At 34.4% G+C, this 24,215-nt stretch overlaps 1 protein-coding gene across 1 annotated transcript; it reads left to right on the top strand.

Annotated features, from left to right (window-relative positions):
• The first annotated feature begins 1,333 nt into the window (after positions 1-1,333).
• Positions 1,334-22,927, top strand: LOC115443852 (zinc finger CCHC domain-containing protein 24). Its single transcript, XM_030169436.2, has 4 exons — positions 1,334-1,580; positions 13,532-13,726; positions 17,482-17,646; positions 18,242-22,927. The coding sequence occupies exons 1-4, from the start codon at positions 1,470-1,472 to the stop codon at positions 18,353-18,355; spliced, it is 585 nt and encodes a 194-aa protein (XP_030025296.1). The 5' UTR covers positions 1,334-1,469; the 3' UTR covers positions 18,356-22,927.
• Positions 22,928-24,215: the final 1,288 nt, after the last annotated feature.

Raw genomic sequence — 24,215 nt, 5'->3', positions numbered from 1 at the left:
TATAGATCCCAAAATATTCGAATATCTTTTTTTTTTATAAAAATAATTACAAATCTTTTAAGAAAAACAATTTAAATAACTATCAATAAAACTTCCATTTGGAGCTTTAAGCTGTTCTTATTGACAACTTTCAAATGTAAGTACACGACGCCTTCTAACATACTTTAAATCGAATGATGAAAAACACATGTAACTTCAGGAAGTCGGCATTTGATATCAAACCTAAATCCACCGCTTAAACTGTTTATATTGAGCCCTATATATGACAGATGAGATCTACTGCTACTAAAAAAACCTATATAATATCAGGCCTGTATTATATACTGTCCTACTGTTGGGCTCAGGTCTCCTCTACTACTGAGAGGGATTAGGCCTTAGTCCGCCACGTTAGCCTAATGCGGATTGATAGACTTCACACACCTTCGAAATTCCTATAGAGAACTTCTCTGGTATGCAGGTTTTCTCACAATGTTTTCCTTCGCCGTTACAGCGAGCGATAATTCACAAAGAATACACACTTTTTTTTTTATAAAAGTCAAAGGTGTGTGCCCTTGGGATTTGAACCTACCGACATTCGCCTCGGTAGTCCGTTCCACAACCAACTAGGCTAACTAACTACTATGCAAAAAAAACTAATTAAAATAAAAACAAAGCCCAAATTGTATAAGAGCCCTGTACCACGAAATAAATGATACATTGTAATAATTGGTCTCGTGGTGCGGGGCGAACCAAAATATTGCTCTCCCGCGAGCACCCGTCGCCCGGCGCGGTCGGCTGCGCCCACATGTCCGCAATTAGTGCCGTTACTACACCGGGAATATCGATAAATATTATTAATTATAGTAAAAATATAAGCCTTATGGGTAGCAGCAAATGGGGTGGTCTTGGGTTGGATTCGCCGATTGAAAACTTTGCGTAGAATTTCTGTTCTTTGCCAGAAATTATATTAACTATGGACGTTTGATGCCCGACAATCGGCCGCACGTAAGAACGAAAGAGAATTGTTTTTTAATATAATCTTAGCTAAGGTAGGTCACATAATACACTGTTATTGAAAAGGTCACTGCGTTTTTTCTGTAATAAAGATTTGTGGATGTTTAAGATCGAATCCTTTAAACAAATGTTCAAGATATAATATTATAGACCATTTATTTACAAATAAAAATGCAATTCACAGCCATAATTGAATATTATCCCTTTAACCATAATACCTAATTAATCCATAGAAAAATATTAAAAAACATTATGCTGTTTTATACGATATTCCTGTACCGAGGTATCGATAAAATCATTCCCAATACATCCTTACTCCCGACATCTCCCATCTTAAGGAGTGCGGCCGCTAGTCACTGAGTAGCCGGCGCGCGCGCATCTCGCCACAACGCGATCCAAAAATATCGACCCGGGCGTCTGACATGGGCTGACATCTGTGCCGACCCCCGTGCCGTGCTGTGCCGTGCTGTGCCGCCATGTCGCCCACTGCCATCGGCGCTGACCTGCCACAGTGGTGCGGCAAGACTGAAGGATGTCCACAAGCGCTTCTAGGATGGTTGTACCTAACCCACGACCAAAACGATCAGGTAGGCAACTATCGGTGGATTTAAAAATACGTTCCCGTGAATCAGTGCTAAGATTTGGATACCGGAATTCAGCCTAAATATTTATGAGTCATAGGCATCAATCTAAATTGAGACAACTGTATCGAAACGTTATGATTAATAGAATTTAAAATTTATTTCCCAATCTCTCGTAACAATTCGCCAAATTCCTGTGTTTAACGTTATCACATAGATTGGAAACAAAACTTTGACATTGCTGGACGGTGTAAACAAAATTGTGGGACGAAAATAGTCGACAAGCGTTGGTTAGTTGGCGGCCGCAGTAGGGACTAAGGTTATTGACATAAAAAGTTTACATTACGAAGGATTCTGTACCGGTAACGATGCGAGTTAATTGTTACTGAAAATAACGAGGAAGTTACAGAGCTGCAGTAACAGTTAATTTAAATGCCTTATTAGTTTGATAAGCTACTCCAATGTTTATATAAATTAATACCCTATGTAAACACTGTTATTTTTCATTTTGCGTTGTACCTTAATTTTTCCATTATACGTATCTTTGAGCCACTTTTATTTAATTAGTGATATGGGTAATGGATCTTTTACTGACAATATAATAATCTAAATAGGAATTGATATTTAAAACCAGTATAAATTATGTTGAAATGCGATGCACTATAAAAAAATATAGTAAAACATGTGATGTCTCGGAGTTACGTGTGCATGCAGTGCTTGTAATTCAGAGTTCTGGTTGGTGTTGCTACTGTTCATGCGGACGCGAGGCACACCAGGCGACCGAATTTCTTATTGCGTCTTTTAGTTGCAATAAAAAACGATTTTGGTTCGACGAATCACACGTGCAGGGTTTAAATTGCCCAACAGTGGTTATTATGCAACCAGACTACAATTTGGTTGTACGTTTTATCTTGTTCTATTATGAATTAAAAAAGTGGCGATGACCGCCTTGTTACTTATGAAATTTCAAAAAAATTGGGTAATATCTACTTAGTAACTATTAATTATAGTTAAAAAAGAGTAGCTATAATTTATAATCAAAAAATTCAAATAAAAATTCAAACCTTAAAAATGTTTCAGTAGCTAATGTATACACTCTACAGTTCACAATGTTTAAAAAGCTTTATTCAGCAAAATTTAAAGAAATATCGCGATAAATATTATAAATTTCGTACTTAAAAATAGGCTGCTGACGTCACGGAGCATTGACACTGAGTCTGAAATTGAACTGAAAGCATCTCCACTTCCGAATTCCGATAACAAAACAGAAGTATAGCCTATAAGATCCAACATAAAGTAACGAAATAGATTATTGCGGATCACTGTTAAATTTACAAGGTCATTTTAATATTGCGTTACTGAATGAAACCATATTTATGTTATTGAAAATAACATTTTATCATAAATTACTTAAACGCGATATGTAAAAAGTTTAAGTTTCAAGTAAAATAAATGTAAATAAAAAATAATTTTATTTTTACACGCCCTGATGCCACTACTACTATTCTAAGGCGCAGGCGTGCAAGACGGCCTGAATTACAAGGGATTTTCTTGTATATTATAATTTATGTTATACCATAATACCTATATTGTATTGCATACACGAGATGTCGACAATAAACCTTTTTCTTCCTTTCTTGTCTTTTTAAGATAATTCGCAACAGCAACATCACACTTTGAGTCAGAAATACGCACAGGCTATATTCACACTAAACTACAAAATTATTAAAAAAAATGAAAAGTATAAATGGTATTTTTGGTGACTGCCTCGGTGGCGTAGTTGTACTGCATGCGCGGTACGGCAGCGCTCTGAGGTCCTGGGTTCGAATCCCGGGTCGGGCAAAGTGATATTTGGGTTTTTCTGCTCAGTATCAGCCCGGAGTTTGGAATTTGTGCCCGATATGGCGATAGGCTCGCCCCCTATCACATCATGGGACGGAACACACTTGGCGAAAAGTGGGTGCCGTGGTTGCGCCTCTGCATACCCCTTCGGGGATAAAATGCGTGATGTTGTGTATTTTTGGTGAAAATATTCGTAATTCATAGTTGAATTTTAGCACAAAATTATCAGCAGTCAAGACCAATATTTTTTTTTCATTTATTAACGCAGTATCTAAATGACCATGTATAAAACATCGCAACTTGCTACTAATTGAAATAAGATTTTTTTATTATTTTATAGCATAGGTCTTAAACGATTAAGCAGATTTCATATCAAGGGACCTACCAAAAATAGAAAACCCATGATCCCGGAACGCGATACATGGGCCACTATGGTGGGTTTTAACACCTTGTGTACGGTGGTCGCTATCCAGGCGGATATAAAATATATCCTACCACCGGCAAATTCAGGCATTAAAAAAGGATAATTAAGGCCCATCCACAAACTACAAGCTGCAATTGAAAATATTTTATTATAACTAAAAAAAATATATTTTATATTACCATGTAGATCGACTTCAGGGCATAATCTTATGACACTGCATCCGTGGGTTCCACATAGAGCAGCTATCAGCAATTTGCATTTAAACTTCAGTATTGTAATCCGTCTACAACCACTGCATTTACAACTCTGATATTTTTCGAATATACACGAAATTTGGACCTACTCTGAATGAAGTCCAAAATTTCGGGATGCTGCCACTAAAAAGATACCTTACCCAATAAAAATTCGCGCAGTCCAAAATCTCGGGACGCTACCATCCAAAAATGGTAGTTACTTTACCTGATAAAAATCCAAACCGAAGTCCAAATTACAATCAATGAGGCTTATGTCTGAAATGTTACTATGTCGTGTAAACCCAAGTCCGACCACATGACCAAACACTGTTCTATAATTAGCAACACCCCGGCTACCTGGTTTACGTCATTTTCTCCACTCTGTATTGGAGTTGTAGGGCATTTTTGGACATAAAACATGTTTAAATACCTATTTACGTCTGTTTGGTTTATTCATCGGAGTGTTTTTCGTTAAGTCTGTCTTCCGCCCTGTGGATTGGGGGCGTTTGGAGAATTTCACCACGGTATCCCCTGCCTGTCGTAAAAGGCGACTAATAGGGGCCACGATGGGGGTCGTCGGCGGGCAGCAGGGGGCTGTCCGCCCTAGTGCATTTTTGTGCATTTTTGCACATCTTTCGGTTGACCCCCGGGATGGACGGCAGTGTGCAGTTGGCCTCATGCTGCCGTAGACGCCGAGGGCGTCCTTCGGTGCGTGGGGGCTCCTGAGCCCTCCCCCCACAGGGAGACGGGCCGCACTAGGCGGCACCGCGCAGGGGCGGCTGTGGAAGCAGACTTAGACATTTCCGTCAGAGGAAGCTCGCAGTCGTCCCTAATGCGCCGAAGAGGGCCACCGCGGAGTTTTAGTTGGTATGCCGTGCGTTGTACATAGGTTAGGGACTCGGCCCGGCGGTCGCCTGAAGGTCGACATCAAATCCAGGCGGCGCAATGCCGGGTCGTAAGGCACGGTGACCCCAACATAACCGCTCAGTCGCCCCCCACGAAGGCTGAGCGGTAGTCATAAGACACTTTCTCCGCGAAAACAAAAAAAAAAAAAAAAAAGTCTGTCTTGGATCGCGATGATAGCATTTAGATTGAGCGTTCCATCATTATTACCTAAAATTATGTTTTTGATACTATATAAATTACTATAATAGTTGTCCGTATGCATAGAAGTGGAATAAAGTTAATGTAACAGCATTGACTATAGCATAACAGCACGACTCTCCTTATTTTATCTTAATTCATTCAATAATTTTTAAGTTATTGTCTAGTAAACATTCAAACACAAAAACATCTTTGCAGCTTCCACATGGTGTATTCATTTTTAAGAAATTGATTATAAAACAAAACAAAATTAAAGATATTCCGCTAAAAATGTGGTAAACTCTACATCAATATTACAGGCCTCACTTCTCATGCGCACGTGAATCTTTCTTGTTGTTTTATACTATAAAGCAATAAAAGAAGTATATACTATATACAGTAGCATCTACTGTATACTTCATAATAAACAAATAAAGTCTAGAATGCAAAAATAATGAGTGGGCTTGTCCGCACATTTAAAATTTCATCAAATCAATTCAGCGATTTATGTATGATGCGCTTAGAAACATCCACAAACTTTCAAAAACTTACATTCATAAATAGGACGCATGACACCAATACGGGTTTAAAATTGTTTTCTAAGAGCTCAAAATACTGAGACCTAATTACAATGAGTACCTACACTTTTAAAAACACAAGTTTCATATAACCACCCAATATTGGAGCATTTGTATTTCATCTCGCATGATCAAAGCGAGCGACAGGATGCGAGGTGTGATTGCAACGCGACGCCCTAGCCGAAACAGTAACCAACACACGAGTGTAACCGAATAACTAACAATTAGAGTTGAATCATCAAAGACGGCCTGTGAAAAATATATGTTTAAATGATTAAAGGAATATACTCTTTACCCTTTTTTTAGAGGAAAGTTTACTGTTCGGGAAGAAAAAAAAAAATATATACTTAATAAATAAGAAAAAAAAACTATTTTAGGAAACATGATTAAAGGAATATTTACTCTGGTTCACTTTACCCTATTTTTGGAAGAGAAGGTCTTTACTTTTCAGGTAGGTCCTTAATAAAGAAATAAATACTTATATGTTTATATATATACATAGGTACATATTCCTATCAAGGGGCTTCTTAAAAAAGAAATATATATGTATACATAGGTACATATTTAGTAAATAGAAAAAAAGGAATAAATAAAGGCTTCATTATTATTAATATTCTTTAAACATAGGCATTATTGATTGGTAAGAGAAAGCTCTTACAATAATAATTTTTAAATGTAGACAAAAATTTATGGTTTGATTTTGATAATAAGATATCACAGAAATATTGATAATTTATAAAATATAGCAATATATGAGAACAAAAATTAATACATGTAATTATAAAAAAAAATGTTATAATTCATATATCGATAATTATAATATAATTAATACAGATGAAAAAAAGCTATAAAAAATCGATAAATATTATTTATCCATTTGTAAAAAAATCTATCGTTTCAATCAGTGAAGCAAAATTACAATTTACGGCTTCAGATTATTGACTTAAGTTTTAGCAATTTTTAAATTAACGCAAAGATAAAACAGTATTTTTTAATGATTAAATAATATTAATTAGTAAGATTTCAATATTCCTTATAAAGTTGAAGTCTACTAGGAAATTCCTCGGCGCTATATTTAGTACCGGCACACAGTGTGAACTGAAAACGTAACTGTTTCCAAAAACTGCGCCGCCCACCGCTCCCGCCGCGTATTTATAAATTCATAACGATAAACAAATGTGCAATATTATTTCTGTATCGTGTCCTATTTTTTTATTCGTTGACGTAATACCTCCTTGGATTTGTGATAGTTTCCTTGGTCGTTTTGGATATTTTAAAAGATTTTTTATTTAGATTTTCTATGTTTTACAGTGGAAAATGTTCATTGCAAATCGATCTTTTTAGTTATGTTGTCCCCATTGGGTAACCTAACCTAGGGGAAGGTATAATATCTTAATATGAGACTACTGGACATTACATCGACCGTGCGAAAAGCAAAATTGGATAGTATACTACTTTTTTTCAGCACATTTATCCAAAAAGTTTATCATTTAAAACCTATCGGAAAAAGAATTTTCGAATTCTCCGCTATAATAAATAAGTTATAAGGCCTTGAAATTTACTAAGAGTAGCTGACTAATAACATATATGGCAAACTGTGACGTCACCGAGTGTCATCGAGCAAAACGATACGCGCACGAGAAACAGTGTAATAACTCCGCCACGCCCCCACTCTTGTTCACAATATTTCAAATAGGAATAACTGCTTTATTTTTCAATCAATTTTGATGCTGATTTCACAGAACATTTTTTCCGTATTCTGTTACATAATATAAATTAATGTAGAAAATCAAAAACAGGAAAATACCCTATTGAAGATATCGTAACTTCTTCTATGACATTTATAACATCTCCGTCGATCTTAGTTTCTCATTGTCAACAAAACTGTACAGCTTAGCTCCAGCCACAACCACCTAACTCCAAAATCCATCATTATTTCAGGCTTTGTAACTCTTGTGTGTCGGTGGGATGTTAAAACAAATACATTGACTGATCCGTAAGTTGTCTAAAATTGGTCGTCGTATTAAAGTCTCTCATAGTACCTGACCAAAACAAAAGTAGTATTCAAAGAGTAAATGCATCGGAAATAAATTGTGTTTTTCCATCATAGAGCGTGATACGATCGCTGAACATTCAAAACTGAGCTTTAATGCATTGAAGTACTGGCGCCTATACATTGTATGGAAGTGTATACATACGTGTACCTACTCTCATTTCCTAGTCGTCGACGCGATTAATTTAGACATTTACAATTTTTGGCACCAGACGACCATTAATAAAGCAAAACATAATTAAGAAGCGACTTGCCCACCAACTAAATCAATGTAGGTTATTCATAATCGAAATGTTACATTTACACAAGGATTTTTACAATTTAAATTAACATACTAAAATTACTTCTATCGGATGTCAAAAAAGCTTAAAGAAGGCAAAGCTTTTGTAAATACAATAAGTTAAAGAAAATCACGGTTCACGTTCTATTTAAAATACTGGTATCTACATAACCTTAAAAACAATATAATATTTACTATAGTGAAATATGCAATTATTTTATTCAGCCACAGTCTTAGCAGATATTTATCACCGAATATTAGGAACTTGTTTACTGTTCATTATTATTATGGCTTTGAAGAGATAGTATCTATAATATTAATTTTATATGATTGTCATTGTAATGATCGACTTTACGACGACTTTGAGTCGACAACGCGACATGTCAAGGACCAAGATACAAAATTGAATCATATTTTTTTCTGTATTTGATATTATAATCCATTAGGTTGAGTCCAAATTAATTTCTAACACATAAATAACGATTTAATTTATTTACATGCTGATTTTCTGATGATATATCTGAAAATATAAAACAAAAATCGGTTTTGAAAGCTTTATAATTATTAACAGTGGTTCTAATCTAACACCATAATATTCAAAAGAACTAGAACTAATTCTTACTAGCGGCGTCGTCTATTTGAAATTGTTTTGGCAAAACAATATCAAAGGGTCCCATCATAAGTGTTAAAACAATTAGCACTGTTAATGCATGACGCATCTATCTACGAAATATTCAAATCCATTCATATCTTTACACATATTGGCGGTCTTCGGCGAACGGGGCAACCGCATAAGGCATTCCACTTTAAAGGGGCTCACGCATGCTATCATCCAAAAGAATAAACATTATTCTCCTTTGGCAATCAGTTATTAATAACTCGCAAAGATCTGTTGCCCAGAACCTTGTATTATTTAAAGCCGCTATTTACACGTGAAAAGCTTGTAAACATATAATCAAACATCTTTACAAATTTTACACTCAAAATATTGGTAGGGCCAGTAGAACATATGTCTTCCAACCGAAATACATTTAGATAGTTGCACTTTAATAAAATGTAGGAAGTGCGATGTCAACATATTGAGCGAACGGCCGCGTCGTAATAATTCGTTAAACAGATGCGCGCGCGCACGCACTGCCACAACGCCGACCAATAGGAACTCGCGTTCCATTATTTACTGCGATTTCATTTGTCTAATTGTCCACGCATTTATTCCACATTGATTCTAATTAAACCGACGTCTGTAGTGCCAAAATGTAAGATCGTTCTAAATACTTTGCGTGGACTTGACGACATAGTACATTAAATAACCGGTTTAGTTTTTATTAACACGTTATAATTGTTATTATTTTATAATTTTTTGTTATGACACCATAATGTCAAGTTACAATCTATTACTTTACGTCAGTCAAGCCTAAAATTATTATTTGCTTTAAAAAGTATTAGCGACTATTTGAGATAGACTAATTGACGTAGCTTGGGTTTTAGACATGGGAGGAGCCATGGGAGCAAAAAAAAAGGTCTTCGATTTCGTATGTAACAAAAGAGATCGTCTCAACAGGAGTCCTTCGTATTAGTGCGAGGCTTTTCCTAGAGTGTACAAAGACGTTACTACAATGGGCACCGACCCCCCCCCCCCCCGCCCTATCCTTCCTGGCTAGAACCAAACGCTAAAATATTTGAAAAATCAAAAAATGATATAAAAGCTATACCTACAAACAAATAAGTAACATAAATTATGGGTCTACAAAACGGCGAAGAATCCACATAAACCGATTCCTGCCGGCTTCCCTTTTATAATTTATGTAAAATCTAATTATCATTAGAACGATTGGCAGACCGCATTTATACTTATTATTAATATTTATAGGTATGTTGTGTCGAGTTGCATTTAAAAAAAATTCACCCTTCGCCACTGGGGTCTACCTCAAAAATCCGTGAATATTTATCTATTTGCATTTTATTAATTTATTTTTGTATTTATTCGGAAAACTTACAGCTAGCTAATACAATTTTAACAAAAAAATAATAATTAAAAGGCCATTTACAAATTTTCACAAGTAGAGTAATATGTAAAAGGTCGGTTAACTTAAATAGGTGAAAAGTTAAATTACATGTACAGAAAACCTTAATTATACCTAAACTGATACTTACATACTATATTTGTGTGTTTTGTGGTATGTACTACTAATAATGTTTAGTCTACAGAAATATATCAGTAAATGTACTAATGAGTCAATTAGTACAACCGTATTTGAATAAGTAATCAATTCGATTATTCAGTTGGAATATGTTGTGAAGTTAATATTTTGAACGGAGGGACATGGTCGTTAAATTACCTCCAAGTTTCTAAAGTAAAGGTTAAAAAAATATATATAATAACTAGCTTCCGCCCGCAGCTTCGCCCGCGTGGATTTCGGGTTTCAAAAATGGAGAAGGTGCTCAATTTGTCGGGATGTTTTTTTAATTTATGGTGGTATGCAGGTGGTCCGATTGTCCGGTCAGGGTCTGATGATGGGATCCTGGTGAAATCGAAGGAACTTTTAACCATTAAGGTTGCACACGAAATGAAGGAAGCTTAAAAAATGGAGTAACTTCTCCCGTTTTCCCAACATTTTCCATCACTGCTATGCTCCTATTAATTGTAGCGTGATGAAAAGTATACTATAACCAGCTCAGGAGTATGAAAAATAATTGTACCAAGTTAAGTTAAAATCCGTCGAGTAGTTTTTGTTTCTATAACGGTTATACAGACAGACAGACAAAAATTTTACTAATTGCATTTTTGGCATCAGTATCGATCCCTAATCACCCCCAGTTATTTTGGAAATATATTTCATGTACAGAATTGACCTCTCTACAGATTTATTATAAGTATAGATATGCAAAAGTAGCTCAAAAATTGTCAATAACGAAAACATGCATTTTAAAGTAAAACAAAAGAAATAATATCGTGAAGCCAACCAAATAACTAATGATATATTAAATTTTGTGACTGTTCAATTTAGTCGGGTCCGCGATATCACTTTTGTTGAGTTTCAGAACGCGACATTACATTATTATATTCTGTGCTCCAACGCACACTGCTTTGATGTTAGGAACACACCTACATTGCTTGGATAACAGTGAACTTTATATAATAGCAATAAAGCTCAAATTGACTCTACGTATTAGTTAGAAAACGTTTGTATGGGAAATAGAAAAATGCTGTTTTGAGGATTTTTCCGGCAATTATTCGAATTTTTCTCACCTTTTAAACCTTCCCTAGACCTCCACGAATAATTCAAGACCAAGATAAGATAAATCCGTTCAGCCGTTCTCGAGTTTTAGCGAGACTAACGAACAGCAATTCATTTATATATACTTAGTCTGGCCATAAATACTGTTACACTTAATTATAAAAAAATATTACATTTGAATTTCGAATCTGTCATTTTTATACGATTGTTCATTGTGTTTTCTCATTTTGGCGCCAATACATTGTAAAATATTTTGCGATATTAAAATGGTGTGGGGTGATAAAGAGAACCGAATCGCTGTGATAGCATTACACAAAGTAGGTATGGAGCCAAATGCAATTTTTAAAACTCTCCATACACTTGGTATTAGTAAAATGTTTGTGTACCGGGCTATTAATAGGTACAATGAGACCTCCTCTGTTTGTGACAGAAAAGATCTGGCCGTCCACGTAGTGTTCGTACGAAAAAGGTGGTCAAAGCAGTAAGGGAAAGAATTCGAAGAAATCCTGTCCGAAAGCAAAAGATTTTATCTCGGGAAATGAAGATAGCACCTAGAACCATGTCGCGTATTTTAAAAGATGACTTAGGACTTGCAGCCTATAAGAGACGCACTGGCCATTTCTTAACTGATAATTTAAAGAAGAATAGGGTGGTAAAATCGAAACAACTACTGAAGCGGTACGCAAAGGGAGGTCACAGAAAAATTTTGTTTACGGATGAGAAAATTTTTACAATTGAGCAACATTTTAACAAACAAAATGACCGTATTTATGCTCAAAGCTCTAAGGAAGCTTCCCAATTAGTCGACAGAGTGCAACGTGGACATTATCCGACTTCAGTGATGGTTTGGTGGGGTGTTAGCTATGAAGGAGTGACTGAGCCATATTTTTGTGAAAAGGTATCAAAACATCGGCACAAGTGTATCAAGATACCATTCTTGAGAAGGTAGTTAAGCCCCTTAACATCACCATGTTCAATAACCAAGTATGGTCCTTCCAGCAAGACTCGGCGCCGGGTCATAAAGCTCGGTCCACGCAGTCTTGGTTGGAATCGAACGTTTCGGACTTCATCAGAGCTGAAGACTGGCCGTCGTCTAGTCCCGATCTTAATCCGCTGGATTATGATTTGTGGTCAGTTTTAGAGAGTACAGCTTGCTCTAAACGCCATGATAATTTGGAGTCCCTAAAACAATCTATACGATTGGCAGTGAAGAATTTTCCCATGGAAAGAGTGCGTGCTTCTATTGATAACTGGCCTCATCGTTTAAAGGACTGTATTGCAGCCAATGGAGACCACTTCGAATAAGCTTTTTATATTTTTAATTGTTTTATATTTATGTATTAAACTGACACACTGTAAAAGTAATAAATGTTATTTGCAGTTAACAATTTTCTTTTTTCTTTATTACAATATTTATGGCAAGACTAGGTATATAGATAACGGTTGAAAAGCTAATTGACTTAAGCGAAAGCTTTTTTTTTCAAAATATTTTAGCTATTTTAATAAAACAAAAAAAGAACGTGCTGATTTTAAATACGTATGTCAAAATAAATCAAATTAATGATGCAGTCGCTTTGTTTTCTTTTAAATATTCACTTGTGACCTTTATTTATTATCCTAAAATATATTGTTCAAATTACGAAACATTTATTTATATATTTCTATCACCGTAAACTGAAAATTATATTATTTTTAAAGACAATTACTAACTTGAAATTTCGAAACATGTATACCATGGAGTGCTGCGCAGTAACTTGTAATTCACAGTTCTGTATGAGATTGTTAATCAGGCAAGCGGTATGCCCGTCTCGTCATCAACGGCAAAAAAAAACCTACTTTACTGGATTCATTTCTTACTTTATCTTTTACAAAATTGCTAAAGTGGTTTAGGCATTTAAAGAGGATGGATGATAGGAGACTGACAAAGAGAATATAAAAGGCGAATGTGGATGAAAGAACCGGAAGAGGTCGACCGCACCGAACCTTCGAATGCCAGATGTCTGACATTCTTAAGGCCAGCTCAAAAGTACCCTGAACCGGCGGGAATGCATGAAAAGATTGATGAAGGTGGAGGAAGCAAGAGAAGTATACCAGAATCATCCAAAATGGCAACCATAGTATCTGCCTACCCATATGGGATAGAAGCGTGATACTATGTGTTATGTATAATTGCTCAGTTGTCCACATCATCATCATCATCATTGACTAACTCGCTCTTATTCCAGTGGATGCCTGGTTCAGTGTGGGGTCCCCTGCCGACCGCAGCTCCGGGCTCTACGCAGCCAGCCTCAGACGACACCAGTTCCCTGGCTGAGCAGCTCAACGCGCTGTCGCTGCGCAGGCCGCCGCGCCCGCCTCCGCCCGCGTACATGTGCCATCTATGCTTCAAGAAGGGACATTATATTGGAGATTGTCCTCAGGTACTTATTTGGCTTGTTATTGACACTGCTGACAAAAACAGTCATTACAAAAAAAAGGTAGTTGCTATTATATTGGCAAAACAAGATATCCCATGAAATGTAAAAATGGTAGCAAGTTCGAATTGCTATTCTATACGGCACTGCGCTAGTCTCGCTAGTCAGTTCAAAAGTATAGATAAGCCACACCCAAACAAATCAATCGAAAATGTTCCGCGCACACACAATCAATTTCTTTTAACTTAAATTTCATGCACGAAGAACAAAATTTTAATTTTTAAAATTATTGATTTTTTTTTTTTTTTTTTTTTTTTTTTTATATTGATCACCAACACAAATTACACCAAAACATATAACAATAATAAAGTTATAATATTAACTAGCTAAGTGCCATTGTAGTTATAGGTGAAGACTGCATGCAAATTCTATTTGACAAAAAAAAAATATGTTTCTAAAATTATTAACATATCATAATAATACTCTAAAGATTAAAAATAAGGAAATTAAAATGAATCAAAGGAATTGTTACAATTAAAAAAATCTTAGTGACTAATAAAGCCTAAAATTAAAAGAAACAAAATTAAATCAATTATATCACATTTAGTTTAAACAAAAATATTAAATAAAACAATTCTAATAAGTATAAGATAATTATAAAAATTGAAATATGTAAACAATTATTTAATAAAACAAATATTTAATTAAAACAAAGAAGCTGAAACCAGAGTATCGAAATTTACGATTTAAGAATTTAAAATCTTCTTAAGTGTGCTTAAACCGACAGAGAACAGGTCCACATCCTTTGGTTTAGCTAAGACGTTGAATTCTCGAATGAGCCGGTTAATAGGTGCATATTGACCCAAGTTAGACTGAAATTTCAAAGCCATTAAAAGAAAACAGAGTCGTTGGAATGAGTCACAAACTAAAGAACGTTGCGCATAGTCTGGTGTGGTGGCCGCCATCTCGGCCCATTGCCAAAATATTCACGCGATTTATATATTTTCTTTCTAAACTGAGGAAATGCCGCATGATACCGTCTGTATGTGATTATTTTTTTATTACGCGTCAATTGTTTTTTAAAACAATAATTAAGCACCCAAAAAACTGGCTGCCTGATTTTAAGACACTGTGAGCTCATTCTGTGTAAATCGGTACTACTACAAATAATTTAAAAAATGTATAATTGTAAAATATACGATAATATTGCAACTTTGTCTTTTTGGACGTCCAATACCGCAGTCCACTCCATGTCCTTGAGGGCTGCAAAGACTTCGAAACGTCGTGAGAAAAACATAGTTAGATTTATTTCAAAATCCAATTATGGTCAATATTTTTGAAGACTACCTGACAGAGACGTCGTGGAGTAGGATTCTATAGAATAAAGACAAATATCCCTAAAATGAAGTTCTACCGCCAAATAGCTATGAAAAAAAGGTTTTTAAATTAGTCCCTACTAACTAGGGGCTTCAACAAAAATCGAAATGTTTAAAATTATGAGAAACAACCAAATGAAACCCGCGAGTATGTCCTGTCAGCTACCGTGAAACAAAACGGTTCTCGGAATTAGATAACAGCTAGCGAGATTGTGATAGCTTCTAACAATGTTTACTTTATTATTCGGTGACCTGAACCTGACCTAACGAAGGTATTTTTTGTGTGAATATTGCTATAAAATATTTTTAATACTGCTCGACACAGTGACCACATTACATCTGATGGTAAGCGAAGGGGGATGCCGATGGTGTAGAACTGACAAGAGATTGTCGCTTGCTATATCCTGTTAATTTTAAAACTATGCCATACAGATCACATTCTGGACAACATATGATGCTATTTATCCCGAAAAATCAATGATATTTTTATTTCGAAACCACATTCCTTTGGAACCATGTCTAAGAGCTAGCTTAAAGTACTTACACTAACTCATGCCTTTTAGCCCCAAAAGGGTAGACAAAGGCGCAGTTCATGCACCAAATTTTCGCCATGTATGTTCCGTCCTATGATGTGATAGAGGCGAGCCTAACCGGCACATATTTCAGGCTCGAATTTAATACTGAGAAGAAAAACCTTTATATATTACTTTAACCAACCAGGATTCAAACGCGAGTCCTCACAGCGGCAGACGAACTGCGTAAATAATACAACTAATACCGAAGCAGTAATAATAATATCAGCCCTATATTAATAACTTGCCCACTGCTGAGCACGGGCCTCCTCTACTACTGAGAGGGATTAGGCCTTAGTCCACCACGCTGGCCTAGTGTGGATTGGTAGACTACACACACCTTCGAAATTCCTATAGAGAACTTCCCAGATGTGCAGGTTTCCTCACGATGTTTTCCTTCACCGGTTAAGCGTACGATAAATTCACAAAGAATACACACATGAATTTAGAAAAGTCAGAGGTGTGCGCCCTTGTGATTTGAACCTGCGGACATTCGTCATGGCAATCCGTTCCACACCCAACTAGGCTATCGCCGCTTTCAGTCCTTAAACTCAATCAGGTCAAAAGCGTTGCTAAGTCCTTGACGTTTCCAAATCATTAAACACTGCTTTGCTAAGAACTTTACTCACAAATACAACATAAGTGGGCGCGTTGTGAAACCCAATAAATTATTATAAGCTATGGCGTTTGCGGGCCCGACTCAATGGCTTTATTGTTATTGATGTTTGGCGCTGTTGGCGTTAATTACAGAACGAATAGTGATAAGAGCTTTTAAAATTTATTATACACGTGACTTATTGTACCGTATATGTCTGTTACAGTTAATATGTAAATGGTTTAAATATAATAATAATATCAGCCCTGTATACTGTCCCGATGCTGGGCACGGGCCTCTACTACTAAGAGAGATTACGTTCTAGTCCACCGCGCTGGCCTAGTGCAGATTGATAGGCTTTACACTTCTTTTTTTAGTCTGTGTAATGCAGGTTTCCTCTCAATGTTTTCCTTCATCTTTAAAGCAAGCGATAATTCACAAAGAATACACACATAATTTTTTGAAAACTAAGAAACGTATGCACTTGCGATTTGAACTTAGGGACATTCGTCTCGGCAGTCCGTTGCACAACTAGGCTATCACAGTTATTCAAGATTTATTTTATACATAAACTTAATGGAAGAGTTGCGTATTATTATGAATCAAGTAAACAATATTAAAAAAGTGTGAGAAAGATGAAGCGAACAGGCAACTAATCTTTCGTTAGCACACAAATTGACACAGAAGAGATGGATACTCTCCTCACATTAGCTTTTTCCCTATATGACTGTGTATTCAATATTGCAAAGGTATTCCGCAGTCCGCTTTGTATGTAGTATTATATAACTCTACAAACAATATGACCATTGAGCTGTGACGAGCAATTACAGAAATCATTCTCATTTGTGTGGCTTCGAACATCATCGATATTTGATTGTTCTGGACAAATTGGTCGATGCGTCAGTCTGTTTATTGTACGCAATCGAAACGATATCTTATTGAAACGTTTGATTTGAATTTGATACGAAAGTTAGTATTGCAATAATATGTGTTTTAGTTTAAAATTATAAAAAAAATCAGTGTAACTAACTATTAATTTTTCTTCTATAATGAAATAAATCTAAAAAGAATTCACGGTTTCAAATAAAGTTAAATAAAAATTAACTAAACATAATTATTGAGGATTTGTTAATTGAGTTTTTGGAAGTTAATGCTCAAATATAAAACCTACACTAATTTAATTATGCTATTTTATATACAATTATTATTCATTTCCAGGCCCGTCCGAAGGGCGAAGGGCTGACCCCCTACCAAGGCAAGAAGCGTTGCTTCGGCGAGTACAAATGCCCGAAATGCAAACGCAAATGGATGAGCGGAAACTCGTGGGCCAACAACGGCCAGGAGTGCATAAAGTGCCGCATTAATGTGTTTCCACATAAACAGGTGTGTTTAAAGTAAAATGATTTTCATTCGTCAGGAAAATTTAACTTTGTAGCCATCGTAAATACTGGGCATTGTGGGACTAAGAGTCTTAAAAATAGTATCGCTTTTCAGTAAAATCTCAAGTAGACATATACATTCTTACTTATAAACATATTTTAGCGTTAAGAGGTGGTTAAGAATTGCTTAAATAGCTATCAAAAACATCACCGGTTTCCTAGTTTAATATTTTAAACCTTTTTAAGAGGCACGATGGCGGGTTTTGACTTACAGCTGATCGAGTAAATTTGTATAATGTACAACAATTGCCCTAAAAAAGTACAATATACATACATAGTATCACGCCTCTATTCCATAGGGGTAGGCAGAGACTATAGATTGCCACTTTGCACGATTTTGGTATACTTCTTACGCTTCCTCCACCTTCATTCATCTTTTCATGCATTCCCGCCGGTTCCGGGTACTTTTGACCTGGCCTTTACTGAGAATGTTAAATATCTGACATTCGAAGGTTCGGTGCGGTCGACCCCTAACGGTTCTTCCATCCACATTCACTTTATAAAAAACTATACTCAATTCAAATGTTTATTACTTCCAGCGGCCTCTGGAGAAGCCGGACGGCCTGGACGTGAGTGACCAGTCCAAGATCCATCCTCAGCATCTGTGCCAGAAGTGTCGCTCACTCGGCTACTATTGTCGACGCGAGTATTAATACATAAGGTATGAAATGTAAGGTCTATAAGGGCAGAAGGAAATCAGTGCGAAACTTGGGGGCAAAATAAAAAGCCCCTAAGTAAACTGTCGTATCTGAATAAAATGTTACGTTATCTAGGTACTGTCTACTACCAAACCCATTAAAAACTTAGTAAATGATTTTTAATTAAGTTTGTTTTCGTTTATTAACTTTTGAATTAGCGTTTGGTAGTAAACAATACCTTGATAACGAAACGCTAGAAAGTGTATATTTCTGTTTTTGCAGATACGATAGTTTACTTAGGAGCCGTCATTAATCATTGTGACTTCAAAAAAATCTTTAAATTGGCAGTATAATGTGAAGAATCATTATTAGTGTTTAAGTGACTTTTATGAAGTCTTTATGTCACATTTTGAAAGCCGGGGAGACAAATCACTTATAAAGTTATTAAATAGTTTACCGGTAAGGACTTTCGCCCCCCGGAAAAATATCTAGGTTCATCCCAGTATTCAAAAAATTGATATAGTTGATTATAGTATTCGAATTTAGAACAGTCATTTCGCTTTCATAACTTATTTCTTACATCATGTAAAGGAAACATGTTGTTACACTACTAAGTTGGACAAAATGTATCCCTCAGAATTTTATAAATAAAATTGTCATAAAAGGATGCATTGATTATTTGACAATGGATTCGATAATCGAAAAAGTTATTATATAGATATTGTTTTCATATGCACCATGCTTTCCATGGCACACATAATGCCAATGAGAAATTTACTGATATGGTATTAACAATTGAAATAAGTACTAGTACAAGCGTTTTCTATTTCTCTAAGTAGTAAGGGAATAGAGATCGAATATGCGAATACTTACTATTATTTCATGTAGATATAATAATCATCCAAAAGATTTTTATTTTTAGTTTTATACCATATCTTGAGCTATGGGTAGCACATTTATTGCCCGAGAGAATGGGATTTAATCGTGTAATTATATATAATTTATTTGTTACTGATATGTTTACATTATGTATAATGAATATTAATTGATTTCTACTTAATATATATTTACATTTAAGGATTTTTCACAGAACTAAATGTATATTTCGGTAGTGTATTTTTAAAAGAATATTTGTGTATTTTTAGTAAAGGCCTCGTTATGAAAGGCCTTTAATTTGTTTATTATCAACTCCAAATGGCATTGCAGTTACTTATTATTGTATATGTATATTTAGATGGTTAAATATATTTTGTTATAGATGTATGCAGCCGCGTTTACCCTACTAACGTTTCAAATGTCTGTGTTAGAATGTTATTTTGATCTCTAAAACGTTTTAGCTAAAGACTTTCCCGCCGTTACACCCACCACTACAACTACTGTAAGCCAGGATCAGCAGTGGCACGCATTTTATGACACCGAGCAGTGAAGCTCGGCGAGTCTCAGGGAATACTAATTTTTATTTATACCGGAACGAAATTAATCAAATAGAAAGATAGGGAGGAGTTGGAAATATTAATTAATAGCGTTTGGGCTAAACGGGTTTAATAAATTAATGGTCTAATTATGCAGTTTATATTTTACACAGGGTCATTTTTACTTTGTTTTAAATGAAACCACATATTCACCTTTACGTCTGATAACATTGTACCGAAAATCATGTATGTATTACGAATATTTTTTCCAATATTCCCGGTTTTAGATTTGAATTTTTTTTTATCATTTTGTAGCTTCGTGCCAAAAAGGTGTGTACAAGTGTATTTCTAACTGATAGTATGATGTCTCCGCTCGAACTAATTCTCTTGTAGTAGTAGTGTCCGTAAGACATGCAAAATTAAAATGAGTTTATTAATATTTATTTTGTTCAAAACTTATATTTTTTTATTTTAAATCTATGGTTCGAATAACTTAGGTAAAGTGTTATTTCCAAGAAGACAATGATATGGATTAATTTATTAACGCTGTCTAAATGACCCTGTATAGTGCTAGAAGTATAAAATCAGATCAATAGCATCTGGGCCCTCATGATATTTTCCTAATTACGTATCATGGGTATCACCAACTATAAAATATTATTATTTTGGAAATGATTTTTTTTAAAGAAAAACATATATTACGTATAAATAACATTCTAATACAGTTTCATAGCAAATATTAACTATACGAGTGACTTAACACTATGTATATAAGATGTCAATATAATATTAACAAAACCTTATTAAACTTTTAATACTATTAAATTCAATAATAGTTCTTCAAAGAAGACTATTTCTCTATCAAATAATACGCACATACACACGTGACGGTAACGTACAGTGACCGGGTCGTAACCGGACCGTATCCGGACCGTCACCGGGCCGTGCTTCTTACGTCATTAACTTAGTACTCTGTCCCGCCTAAGATTTGACGATGTTTTACCTATTTCGGCTAACAAAACTTGTTATAGTTTTAAGATTCATTGTTTCACGGAACAAACGGTATGAAAGAAATACTTTGTAGTTTATGAGGAGCATAAAGAACAATACGCGTAAGCGCTAGATTTTTTTTAATCAGCTAGCCGCCTATGGTCCATCCTTTCTACTCTATGGGACTCTTAAATCTATTTGTCTTCATTAAATGGTAGTACTGTAGATAGTACTTAGGGTCAGTGATTGTAATCCAAAGATCTTTGTCATATTATATTCATAAAAATTATATTATTGATAAATGCTGGACATTATCAAAACCCACCTAAACATTTTACTTATCATCTCTGAGACTCCTAGACCATTGACTTCTTGTGCATGTTTTTAGAAAAAAAATGATTATTTCTTCTAATTATGTCTAGCAATCAATAAAGTGAAACCATGTTATGATTGTTTCATTACCTTTATAACAATCATTTGTACTTTATTCTTATCTTAGAGATATAAAACATTAACCCAAAGAGCCAGTGAATTCTAAACGTGCCAAATATTTTAGATTTTAAGTTAACTCTAAGGTGCCATCTATGTGCCAATGTTTTGAAATAATTTTAGATAAGGTTTTATTTGATTTTGAGCTATATTACTTTATGGATTAAAAAAGAAATATATATTTTAGTAATGTAATAAAAAATTATGTATTTTGAAATAAGAACGAGATAAAATTTTATTTGAAAAAAGAACATCATTAAACTAACCTCTTTTGTGACATTATAAAGTCTTGTCATAGATAATAATGACAGCTTTATTAATTTGAGGGTATTAACAAACCGAAAGAGATTTGTGCCTTAATTATCAAATAAATTTAAGTGTATATCGCTGAATCAACGGTGCTTATTAATTAGTATTTCTTGTATGTTGTGAATGGCTATAAAGATAATTTTCCTAATGCAAATATTGTATTAAAAAGTTATTTTTTATAATAAACAACACAACAATAATTTTCCCAAAAAGAAAGTACCCACGATAAATGAATAATGTATTTAACGGGGAAAAAGGAAAGAAATTAAGAAGTATTCCCATCTTCGCCCTGGAGCTATGCGTCCCCAACTTACTTTGTTACACAAAAATGAATCGTATCATTATTAGTAATTCGATTTTAAATTCAATAAGTGACTGAAGTGTGATAGGTCAACGAACCTCTAAAATCTACGATTTAATATATTATGTAGTACTTACCGCCATTTTCAATAAATGATCCCAATCTCTTTTTTCGATCTATCTCGAAATATGAACCAATCAGAACAAAGTTTTTTGACATATTTACAAATGAGTTATTTTGATTGGTTCATTCTCAAAATTGGATTGAAGATTGAGATTGGGATCGTTTATTTAAAAACCGCTGTTAGACGAGCATCATTTAACAGCATAATCTTAATTGTTAATTCAATTTTAATTTTCGCCAAGAACGTGTAGAAAAAAAATATTTCTGCATTGATAAGAGTCAAATTACCGTATCTGGTAGTAATTTCGATAATAATGAATTTAATTCCTTTTAACTTGTTATTCGCCCCGTTTACCAATATTATTACAATAAAATATTCAACATAATTAACGTTAGAATTTGCAGAAAATACTTGTTTTATATTACCTTATTTGGACAGCATAAATACTAAACATATGAGAAACTTTAGTATTTAAATGTAGCTACTTATACTTGAGGAGGCAATTCACATTTAAGTCTTAAATATGCACGTCGTAATTTCGCGTTAAATATAAAATTATGCAGACAGTTTTTTAATGTAAAACAGATGTTGGGAGCATCTGTATTGTATTACCTCAGAACAATAAATAAAGCTATTGTTTTGTATTCCACAATGCGCTGTTTTTTTTTGTGTGTATTTTTTTGCTTCTGGCAAGAAAATAAAATGAGATTTTATAAAAAAAAAATCTGGCAAATACTGAATGTCTTCCTGTTAAAACTATTGCATGTCGTAGAACTTAAACTAAACAAAGTATTTTAATGTGCATTAAAGTTTAAGTACAATATGCCAATGATTTTGTAATGCTAGGGTAAGGTCACGTATTACTTAAATATTATTGATGAACATAATCTTGTAATCTGTTACTTAATTACGTTTATTGTAATCAAAGATTTTTAATTTTTAAATAAATTTCTTTAAAAATATGTAGTTTTTTTTGGATACGTAAGATTTTTTTACTTGAAAATACTTCCCGTTTTTGATATCGCTGCCTATAAACAACTGAGCCTTGAAAAAAACATTATTTAAGTCACCTGACTTCTCTCTAAGATAACAAATAAAAAAACCAAAAGACATTGATTAAGCTTTTATGTATAATATTATAACTTATTTATATTGCACAAAACCCCGTTAAACCGAAACCATTGTTATAATCGTTGCCTAGTGGAGAAAACCTGGCAGCACACGGATTCTGTGTGGTCTTTCGAAAGCGTTGTCGTAGTCTGCCGCAGCAGGTTCCAGGTATCCATCATCACCATCATCATCGATGTCTCTCTTCACGAAGTGACGACCTGATTGCAATCCATGGCCAGACGGTTTGTTGTCGTTCTTTGGCCTTTCAGATTTCCCACGAGGATCAGCCGATGTCTCCATAAACATGGCGACCAGACACAAAAGCAAGAAAATTGCCGTTAATTTTGTTAACGCCGCCATTTTTTTCCGTAATTTAAGCTTAGAACGTCGCTGTTCGAAATTCGAATTTATTGGAGTGGCCAGTCTTTCGGCGCCTTTTTATACGAATCGATTATTGTTTCATTCAATAAGCAGTATGGTGATAATCGAATTGTAATGCATGCGTTATCGACCATTTAGCGTCTTTGTGTAGGAAAAAATACGGTACTAATGTTGACTTTGTTATTGTTATTACCTTTTGTGTTCTAATGTTATGTAAAAAGACATTTTTATATATAACAATATGCATATTTGTATTGGAATAATAAAATAATTATGTAGGGTGTTAAATAATAAACTTCCTACCCAAAGTTACTGTCAGGTACATTTAATTCTATAATTATTCAAGGAAAGCTTACAGACTAATAACATTTTTGCAAAGTGAATTTCAACAATAGATTAAAATAAAGGTACTACTTATTACAAGCTTTTACCTATGAATAAATAACACAAAATGTGTGTTATTTATTCATGTAACACAGTATATGAGGATATTCACGAACAATGTCATCAAAATACAACTAAGTATACATAATATAATATATGACTTAGTTTATGTACTAAGTCATACATTATATATTTTTTATAAACAGACAATACAGTTAAACAAAAATGATTAGACTTCTAGATAGAAATTCAATTGTTTTACGTTGAACAATTTTCTTTAACAGTTTTCTAATATCTATTAGGTATAATCAGTGTTTTACTATTCGTTAGTTGCTTTTATATTTGAAAAAATAACTCTTAACAAGAAAAGTAAAT

The sequence above is a fragment of the Manduca sexta genome, chromosome 10 (genome assembly GCF_014839805.1).
Source record: "Manduca sexta isolate Smith_Timp_Sample1 chromosome 10, JHU_Msex_v1.0, whole genome shotgun sequence".
NCBI lineage: Eukaryota > Metazoa > Arthropoda > Insecta > Lepidoptera > Sphingidae > Manduca > Manduca sexta.
This window is presented reverse-complemented; position numbering and strand designations above follow the sequence as displayed.

Excerpts from the sequence above, each read along its gene's own strand:
- LOC115443852 (XM_030169436.2), top strand. The coding sequence starts at position 1,470 with ATGTCGCCCACTGCCATCGGCGCTGACCTGCCACAGTGGTGCGGCAAG. Across the intron at positions 1,581-13,531 it reads CCCACGACCAAAACGATCAG|TGGATGCCTGGTTCAGTGTG; the intron begins GTAGGCAACTAT and ends CTCTTATTCCAG. Across the intron at positions 13,727-17,481 it reads ATATTGGAGATTGTCCTCAG|GCCCGTCCGAAGGGCGAAGG; the intron begins GTACTTATTTGG and ends ATTCATTTCCAG.